General features: G+C 31.4%; 1 protein-coding gene across 1 annotated transcript; it reads left to right on the top strand.

The window, feature by feature from the left end:
* Positions 1 to 71: 71 nt before the first annotated feature.
* On the top strand, positions 72 to 5,699 carry LTV1 (LTV1 ribosome biogenesis factor; the record flags this gene model as incomplete). Its single annotated transcript, XM_090116412.1, has 10 exons — positions 72 to 242; positions 316 to 435; positions 702 to 858; positions 1,534 to 1,647; positions 2,375 to 2,487; positions 2,762 to 2,893; positions 3,376 to 3,533; positions 4,365 to 4,512; positions 4,850 to 5,037; positions 5,517 to 5,699. Coding segments are annotated over 10 exons (1,479 nt in total), but the record flags the coding sequence as incomplete, so codon positions are not given.
* Between the last annotated feature and the right edge of the window lie 5,195 nt (positions 5,700 to 10,894).

Genomic DNA, 10,894 nt, shown 5'->3' with positions numbered 1-10,894 from the left:
ACCAAAATGGTAATCACTTGTTTAGTATTGTATTGAATTGGATTTTTTTGCATATACATATACTATAAACTTGGTTTATATTGCAGCCGAAAACTAAAAAGTTCATAGATCGCAAGAAGGCCGTCACGTTCAATTTAGTGCATAGATCTCAAAGAGATCCTTTAGCAGCTGACGAGACCGCCCCACAACGTGTTCTAGTGCCTGTTAGTGCCAATATACCCACAAAAAAAGATAAAGAGCCTGTAAGTATTTGTAACCTAGTTTTAACTTTTTTATGTCATTAAACTTTTACCACTATGATAACTATTTTCACAGAATCTCACTCCAGAACAACGGAAAGAGGAGCAGCATAAATATGGAATTTACTTTGACGATGACTACAACTACCTTCAACATCTTAAAGATACTAAAGAGGTCACATTGGTTCTGCAACCTGTAAGTTGTTTGTATTTTATTACTAGAGAAATTTTACATTGCTGTGGGTGGTGGACTCACCTATCACGATTCACATGCTCCTTTGCATACTCCATCTCTAACTCTACCAACTTAAAAAATATAAAATAAAACAGAACAAGGTATTTTTTTAACTCTTGACTGATTAGTTTAATATTTATGTGTTTTAACATATGCTTATGTGGTATGATAACATGATCATCACATAGGATGAAAAAATACCTAATTTATTGTTATTACATTTTTAGAAAGCGACACACAAAAGAAAACAACCCTCGGCTAATAAGGAAGAAGGGGATGAAGATGGTTTGATAGAGGTTACAGAAAAACTACAATTTCCTAGCTCTGTGTTCGCTTCTGAAGTAGAGGAAAATGTAGGCTTGCTGAATAAAGCAGCTTCACAAGGTAAATAGTATTTAATTATTGAATTAACATATATAAATAAATAAATATTTCAGGACAATTTTCACACACGGCACTTTTCATACTAAGCTTTCGCTTGTGTTATGTTAACAACCTTATGTTTACATAGTTAAAATAAATAAATAATTAAAATATATTCAGGACAATTTTCACACACGGCACGATCTGATCCCATACTAAGCTTTCGCTTGTGTTATGGAAACCAGATGGCTGATAAACATACATATATATAATTTTTAAAATAAATACTTATATAGATAATTAACACCCAGACACAGAGCAAACATCTATGTTCATCACACAAATATTTGCCCCGGGTGGGAATCGAACCCACAACCTCTGGCTTGGAAGGCAGGGCCACTACCAACCAAGCAAACCAGTCATATGTAGATGAAACATAGGAAATATTTATAATCAATATTTGATCAGATTTGTGATAGTGATAAATAAATGCTACTTGGAAGGAAACTATTTAAACCGTCATTTTATATAACATTTTCTCCATTTAACTTATGTGAAGAAGATCAGAGAAGTGATTATAAATATTTATTTTATAAATTTAACATATAAATAACTATTTGTTGTTATGTACAGTGAAAATGTTTCTAATTATAAAGTAAAAGACAAGATTTTTATTAAAAATGGCCATATTATCAGGTTTATGTCTGGATTTGGATCCTGAGGTGGTTGCAGCGTTGGACGAAGACTTTGATTTCGAAGATCCCGACAATCAGCTTGAAGATAACTTCATTGAACTTGCTATGGGAGATGGTAAGCATAAGATAGTTATACATAACAATTACATTAGTTAGGAAAATATGTATGAATTTACATAGATCAGCTAAATATATCTAATACTAGCTGCGCTCCGCGATTTCACCCGCGTGGCTCCGCACCTGTTGGTCTTAGTGTGATGATATATAAACTATAGCCTTTGTCGATTATTGGGCTATCTAACACCGAGAATTTTTCAAATCAGACCAGTAGTTCCTGAGATTAGCGCATTCAAACAAACAAACTTCAGCTTTATAATCACAACATAGTCGCTTTCTCTGTCCCTATTTCCCTATGTCCCTTTGTATGCTTAAATCTTTAAGACTACGCAACGGATTTTGATGCGGTTTTTTTTAATAGATAGAGTGATTTAAGAGGGAGGTTTTAGTATATAATTTATTAAGTTTTAGACAAAGTGGGCGAAGCCGCGCGCGGTATGCTAGTATTAGTATAGATTAATGTTATAGACAGGTGTTCACCTGAGACAAAATTAGAGATGTCCAAACGTAACCCTATGAAAAAAGTAAAAGATAAAATACTTTTAGCATACCTATAGCACAATCTTTATAATAATTATCTTCTCTGTAGAAACTGCTTTTCGAAGTGGTGGTAAATTATTATATTTCTATATATTTGAATCAAAAGCACTTCAAAACGAAAATCTAATTGGATAAATAAATATTTGAGTTGAGTTAATATATTATTTATTTACTTATATTCACAGGTGATGATGAAGATATAGAAGGTGATGAAGAAGATGAAAGTATGGAAGATAATGCTTCAAACCAAACATTTGACTCTGATTTCGATTCAGATGACGATAGTGTGGATTCACAGGTAGTGTTTATTTTATTTATTCAAATATGTTTGAAGTTTCTTTTCTATCCATCATATTAATAAATAGTTTCGAAGTGAAAGTGTAGAGTAAAATTTCAATGTTGTGTCTTGGCAAAACCACCACGTCATGGAGTAAGGCGACGATTTTTGTATCTTTAAATCTTGCCATAGAAGTTTCACTTCTGATACGTGTGCTCGGCACACACGCTCTTTTTTTTAAACGATAAGAAAGAGATTTTTGACTGTATTTTTTAACATTAATCTCTTTTTACAGGAAAGGAAACCGCAAATGGCAAAATGGGATTCGAAAGACGACACGAAATCGCGTTTCTCACAATATTCCATGTCTTCCAGTGTTATTCGTAGAAATCAAGGATTGTCTTTATTGGATAATAGATTTGAAAGGGTGAGTATTATTTTTTCCATAACTATAGTTCAAATACCATTTTTAGTTTGTTGCGGGTATTTTTAAATGTGTCTACTCTCAGCAAATGTTCTATGGTAATAGGCTACCTAAAAATTTATGTAATTAAATTGAACATAAAAATGAAGACATAAATTTTTATAAAAAGTTGTAGGGGTCAGAGGAATGTGTAAATTGATCATTCAATTAACTATAGAAAATAATAGAATAAATTCGATCGCTCTAGCGCGATCACCGGTAGCTGAGTTGGTTAGGCATCCGCCCCGCATTGGCGTGAAAGGATGCGGGTTTGAGTCCCGTCTTGTGATCGATTTTTTTCTATTCTTTATAAATTTATACTGTACAACTATATTAGAATACATAATAATTATTTTTTTATCATGAACTTCATAATATTATTACAGTCATCAACAACTATTTATATTATGGATAACAAAACATAATAAAAATTACCTCATTTCTAGATGTACGCAGAATACGACGATACAGAAGTAGGTGCGTTAGATTTAGACGAGATAGAAGGATATTTACCGGAAACACATAATATGTTATTGGATGCAGCGAAAGAGTTTGAAGAGTCCCAGAAGAAATATCATCTTGATAAGGAAAAGGAGATTGCTAGGTAATTTTTGAATGGAATATAGTAATTTTAATATTGTACTTACTCTTAATTGAAGCTATGTTTATTGCATTTGATTATAACTTTGAATAGTCAAAAATGAATATATTAAGTCCTTTTTTATTTTATTGTTTGATTTGTTAAGCTATTGCATAGCTTCTATCGCGGGCCTTGAGCACGGGGACCGAATCCAGAAATTTTGTAACGAAAAACCTCACGCTCCCCACTCCGACGGGCGCGGAGGTGTGGCTTGAAGGCATAGCATGCAATAGCTTTACCGCGGCAGTCTCTGAGTGTCACACGTCTTTTTTTTTAGTGAATCAGTAAAAATGACTGATTCATATCAGATTAAAATAATACAATTTAAAACTTCTGATACGTTATTTCGATTATAATAAATAGCATATCATAATATACATTATCTCGGTTTTTAAAGTTTCCATTTGCTGTGTTTCAACAAATTAATTGGTAATTTACTTTAGGATTGTAGTGGTATACCTTGTTTTCTTTGTAGAAATAATAATATAAGTAACAAATATTTTTTTCATAAATATATTATGTGGGTAATACAACAAACTAGGACAGCTAGTTTATAATGTTGTTAGAGATTTTTTATGAAACACTAGATTTCCGCCCGCGGCTTCGCCCGCGTTTTCAAAGGAAAACCCGCATAGTTCCCGTTCCCGTGGGATTTCCGGGATAAAACCTACCCTATGTGTTAATCCAAGTTATTTATTGTAATCGGTTCAGTAGTATTTGCGTGAAAGAGTAACAAACATCCATACTTACAAACTTTCGCATTTATAATATTAGTAGGATTTAATCTCTTCTCAGATTGAAGCGTCTGCAAGAGATCGAAGAAGAGTCGGAAGATGATCTAGTAACGGTAGAAGTGGAGCCGCAAGAGAAGTGGGACTGCGAGACGATACTATCTACGTATTCCAATTTATACAACCATCCGAAACTTATTGAAGAGCCTAGAGTAAGTGAATATCGTATTAATTATTAAAATATTTGAAGAAATGTTGGTTTTCAATAAAATTTTTGTTAACAATTAATATGCTATTTACAAAATCAGTTAAAACTTAAAAGCATAAATCATGATTATATTGTCAATTTATTGTAATTTTGGACATTTATTATTATATTTATATTTATTGTGTTTATATAAATTATGTTTGTGATAGAAAAACTGGAATAACTTTCAAAGATATTCATTCCAAATATTTTTCAATTAATAGGATCAGAACCAAAATGTAGCAGTATTTATTTTGACGTCGTAGTAATTAGAAAAATTAATATTTATCCATTCTTTCTAGAAACAAAAAATAAAAATAAATCCCAAGACCGGTCTACCCGAAGACACACTGGGCAAAGACAACAAACTGACTATGAAGTCGTTGGCCAAATTCAACGCTATGAATCAAGAACATGCGTCCGATTCGGACGACGACGGACGGACGAATGCGGAGACTGTGCTATCTACGCTTAGTGTATTGTCTATTAGGTGAGATTTGATAATATTAAACAGGAATTTTAATTAATATTGTGTAGTAAAAAACAATTTAATAGCCCGGTCAAATAAGACATGTTGTGTTCAAATAACAATAATTCCAGGATAGCCAAATTTTGATGAAGAGCCTGGGTGTACCACAACAAAATAGATTTTTAAATATCCATCTATATTCTATGTAATATGTATATATGTATGTATCTATGTAAAGGTTATTCGGGATCAAAAGTCAAAATTTGATGACTTGGATTTTTTTTAGATAAGAGTAAATTTTATTAAAAAAATTACCTCAAACCAAAGCTTTAGCTTCTTCGAATTCTTTACAAAAATGGTCTTTATTATTCCTTTCCTAAGAATTACCATTAATTTAATCAAGTGCACTTCTTTTAGATGCACTTTTGAAGTTTTAAAGCATAGATTTATCATTTGCCATAACAACAAAAAGTTATAACAAATTTATATATTACTTACAGACCCAAGGACGAAACGCCAGAAGAGAAGAAAGAACGCAAACGTCTTCTCAAAGAATACAGAAAAGAAAGAAGAATAGAGAAGAAAGCCAACAAAGAAGCGTTTAAAGAAGAGAAGAAGAGACAAGAGAAGATTATGTTGAATAATAGAAATAATGTGCAAGGGAATAAAATATTTTAAAACTAGCTTCTCTTTTTATTACCTACTAGATTTCCGCCCGCGGCTTCGCCCGCGTTTTCAAAGAAAAACTTGCATAGTTCCCGTTTCCGTGGGATTTCCGGGATAAAACCTATCCTATGTGTTAATCCAAGTTACCCTCGATATGTGTGCTAAATTTCATTGTAATCGGTTCAGTAGTTTTTACGTGAAAGAGTAATAAACATCCATACTTACAAACTTTCACCTTTATACTAGTATTAGCAACTTAACTGTCCAATGAGTCACATATGACTCATGGTGAACTTTTGTTATAAGTTCGTGAGTCACAGGTGACTCTTTTTTCAAGAATCTTTGGGGTATAATTTTGTTATGAACGTGGAGTGATATTCTAAATATAATTACGTGAACGTGTGGCGAAAACCCAAACCTTCAAGAAATTGAAATAAATTTTCGCAAAAGTTTTATACATTATCTGTGGTAGGTACTAAGGTAGGTAGGTGTGTGTATCCTATTTGTTCGAAATAAAACATAAAATACAGTGAAAAGGAAAACGTTTTATTATGAAAAATATGTTTGTAAGTATTATTAGGAGAACCAATCAACACATATTATTATGTTTTTCGTTGTAGCAATATAAACAGAATGCTGTTTTACACGTTTTGCACTCTGAGTGCACTTGTTTAGCTTTTCGAGCCAACTGCCCTTGAATTTTTAATTTTTCATAGCAACCGGTACATATCTTTCGAACTAACTTATTGTTTGTAGTATTACGCGGAATTTCTTGAAGACTATGGCCAGGAGATGAACTAGAAACTGGAGATCTGGGAGTCAGAGAGAGCGAAAGTCTTTGAGGCACGTTATTTTCTGTAGTTCTCGCTGCTGGCCCTAGAAAATGTCGAACTAAATGTTCTTGTACTTGCAAAACAGACAATTTAGGACATCCTGATGCCAAATCATTGTAAATGCACCTAGCATTTATTACAGAAACTTGAAATAAAATATCAACAGCGATTTTTTTGTACCAAGTTAGGCTTTTGCGTAAAAGAGAGTGAAAGGATGCTAGTTGGTCCGAAATATCTATACCTTTTGCTTCATTATAGTCTATTATAACGTCGGGTTCATCAAATTCGGTTCGTCGGGTCATCAATCAAGTTTTATTGTCTATACTTGATGTGTACACATATGACTCATTGAACTTGGAAAAAAAAATCTTTTATCCCACGCTCATGCTCATATATGAGGCATAAATATAAATTGAATAAAATAAATAAAAACAATAACTATTTTTATAAAATATAATTTATTAAGACAATATGAATGTTTTTTACCCTAATAGAAAAAAAAAACTGATGGACGTGGGGTAGTGTTATTTTGTATTGTATGGGGACAGTTAAGTTGTTAGGATTAGGACTATTTGAATTAAGGGCTTGGTCTAGTAGTGCAAACAAATGCATCCTGTCATCCTATATGTAAATAATACAAATGTACTAAGGGAAAGTTGCTCCACTTAATTTTTAAAAATTAAATCATTCGTATGCATAATTTAATATTCGTAATAAGTACCAAAAATGACAATTTGAAATAATTTTCGTGAAAATTACACCGGGTGATTTTTTTTTATCAGTACACAAAATTTGCGAATACTTTCTATTGATATCTTCAACTTCATGTTTATATAACTGATCAACTTTTACAAAGAAATTTGGACGAAATATAAAAAAAATAAGCTTTCCATACAAAATGCAGAACTCTATACATTTTTTTCGACCTAAGTTTCTTAGTGAAAGTTGTTCAGTTTAACTAATAAAACGGATAAACAAATTTTGTATATAATAAAAAAAATGTAATGTTTGTGTTAAATGAAATCAAAAGATATTTATTTCTTCCGCCCGCGACTCCGTCCGCGCGGATGTCAGTCTTCGCGTCTTCTACAGATTTATTATATTGTGTGTAATATATAGATTTATATTGATAAACCTAATAAATCTTTTGCTAGCATTCTGATGCTTTATCGGTTGCACTGGATTTATCTCTTTTTTTTCAATCGCTTGAATGATATAGGATGGGTCCTTGATGGGCATCGAATGCTGAAGTCTCGAATCAATCAATTCTGACAGTAGGCAATTTATGTAAAATCTTGATAATGGTCCATCATTTTATTTTGCCTAAACGTTACATACTTTTTTATATATTCTATTTTTAACGAATGATTCACTCCAGTCCAAACAGCAAATAAGCAGACTTCTGCTTCTGCAACGTTTAGTTGTCCCTGAATTTAGAAAAAATAGTCATGATTCTTATCTATGACAAAAGTGTTATTTTTTGCATTGTATTTCAAATATTTAATTTTTTTTAACCGCATCTTCCGCATTCATGTCTTTTGCCGGAATTAGACATTTAACTTCTACTAGTCCCATTTTCCCTTTTTGATATGGGAGTGTATAAAGTAAATTTTTTAGATATTTCTCGTTATACTTTTAAAAAGTTATTATTGTCATTTTGCTCATTAGGTAAAGTAATTTCGATATCAGTTTTAAGTTTTTTGATACCTGCTAATAACGTCATAATCGCCTGCACATACTTATCGATTACAACCTGTATACAATCCACCATCCACATTCATAATGTTTTCCTGTCCTCCTCTCCTTTACGCTGTTCACCGATACATTTGTAATGAGTAAATCTGCTACCACTGAAGGATGTTTCATTGTGATCAGCAAATTTTCACCACTGTTGTCGATTATTTGTTTTTCATTTTTAATCAGCAATTGGGAATCATCAGTTTTGTTTTTTGCAGATTGGTGATGTACCCTAACAATACGTCGAAAAGGGAAAGCATCAACGAATTATCGTTTTCGTCCTCTTTTTTTATTCTTCGCGTCTCTGTTACTTCTGTTTGTTTAGTTCTCAACACCCACTGAATTTTCTATGTTATTGTGATCTTCCATTACATCTGAGTTTTGATGATGTGATGATAATCCATTCGTTTTAATATTGGTACTTGGAGTTGGTAGACTAAACTAGAAATGGCGGACTAAATTTGTCAGCGCGTCTGTAAGATCAGAATATAAAACCAACATCCTGTATTTAAGTTACAAAATTAATAATCAAACAACATGCCGCTACGTTGAAAATGACTAGAAGAAAAAATTAAAACACCTCGGATCAATTTTGGAGTAAACAAATCATTTTCCCCGTATGGGGATTTCCCCGGATGAACTTGGGAAGTTCAAGTTCTCAATACAAGTTTATATTATATTTCGTATTTCTCAAACGAATAATAAAAATTTTTGGAACTTCAAAAAAATTATATTATAAGAAAATTTATGAGCTTACTTTAGTTTTAAAGAAATATACATCCCTTTACTGACACCCCGTAAAATAAAGAAATTGTTGCCAATCACCTTTGCAATCTATTTGGTTTCATTAACTTTATGTTCGAAGATAATTTTTTTCTAGTAGTTACACGCGTATTTTTTTCGTTTATTTTCCATATCGAAATCAAATGTTTAAAAATACGAATATTTGCACAAAACTAAGATACAAATAATCAATTAACAAAAATATTAAATTTAATGAAGTAGAGCAACTTTCACTTCGGTATGAAGGAAAATCGAGCGTAGAGCACACGTCAGAACGCTCCGGCCCAAGGAGCGCGACTAAAGAAATTCGCTAGGATTTTTCCTAATTATTTTAAATATTTTTTTAATATTTAAGGAATTATCAAAATTCAAAAAAAAAAAATTTTAAAGGATTAATACTCATTGGTCTTCAACCAACTCGAATAAATTAATGGAAAAAATAACTTTTAGCAGTATTTATCAATAGATTTTGTAAGGCACAAAATGGGAAATTTAATGAATTTATAACGTTCTAATTAAGAAAATCATAAGTTTTTCGGCAATTGTGTTCAGCAGTTTTTAATAACGACTATATAAGGATAATAATGCGCTGATCAGATTGTGTAAATTGTAATCGGTTGCAACGTAGTGAGTGCACAAACTTAGCTCGAAATGTCTTTGGGGGAAATAGACTTATCTTGAAGGCCTGATTAAGGTAACATAAAGTAACTTTATAAATGTGAAAAAATTCACGCGCATTGCGTATATAACACTTATTGATAAACAAGAAAAAAAAATTCAGTTTATCATTTCATTAGCCGGGAAAAAATTGTCAAATAACTTGTTGAAAACGCAATTTTGCTAGACTGCAGCCTTAAGTTACTTTTTGGTGCAAGACAAATAAAATAACACATTCATAATATAAAACATTTTATATATTTCATCTATAACTATAATGGAACTTAAAAAACTAAATATCATATGAATTAAAAATATTTGTGTGCAAACACAATGCATAGTATAATAATAATTTTATCTCATTATAATTTCATTTCATCAAATACTTTATAAAATAAGTTTATTGAATAGAGTTTTTATACAACCTTCTAATTAAACGATTTCATGATATACATAGTTAAATCTGAGATTTCAAATGATCTACAAGAAATTAAACCAATTAGTATAATATATTTTGCACCAGAAGTAGATGTTTATTAATAAGTGCAAGCGAGAAATGCAATGTGCAAGTGAAATAGCACGATTGACCGCCATTTTAGATTCATTCTTTGCTACAAATAGATTTCATTTTTCAATAAAATATCGAAAGAAATACATAATCAAAACTTTAACATTTAAAACAAATTCAGCTGTCATTTATACACTTTCCCGCAATTTTTGTTGTTACAGATAAAAAAAACTCTGAATTGATGCAGTAATAACTTAATAACAATGAAGAAGACAGCGATTGTGCTTATTTAACATTAATATCCTAAACAAGATAAAACAGAATACTGTTGAAAATAATGTTTTTTCACAAAATTGAATCTACATAATATTAATTAATTAACAAAATAATGCACTTTTGAATATTACATATATTGGTTAATCTCCCATATATGATTGACCTACAAAAAATTAAAAACAAAATGAATCATACTGAATTTACTTACATTCATTACTCCACCAAAAAAATCGCACAATCGCTTCCCTCACTATGCTCTATAAAAAAATACCATAGACAACATTTTTTGGAGTGAAACTTCTTTAGGCGCGTAAAATTTCAAGGTCGCGTCAGGGCAATGCTATCACGTCATGAAGTAAGGCGACGATTTTAGTATCTTTGAATCTGGCCAAAGAAGTTACACTTTTGAAACACGCTC

This window comes from Colias eurytheme, chromosome 25, assembly GCF_061535395.1.
Source record: "Colias eurytheme isolate Ceu_HAF_F1 chromosome 25, ilColEury1 Martin Lab GWU primary, whole genome shotgun sequence".
Lineage (NCBI taxonomy): Eukaryota > Metazoa > Arthropoda > Insecta > Lepidoptera > Pieridae > Colias > Colias eurytheme.
Note: the sequence above shows the minus strand (reverse complement) of the source record. Positions and strands in the feature narration are given on the sequence as shown.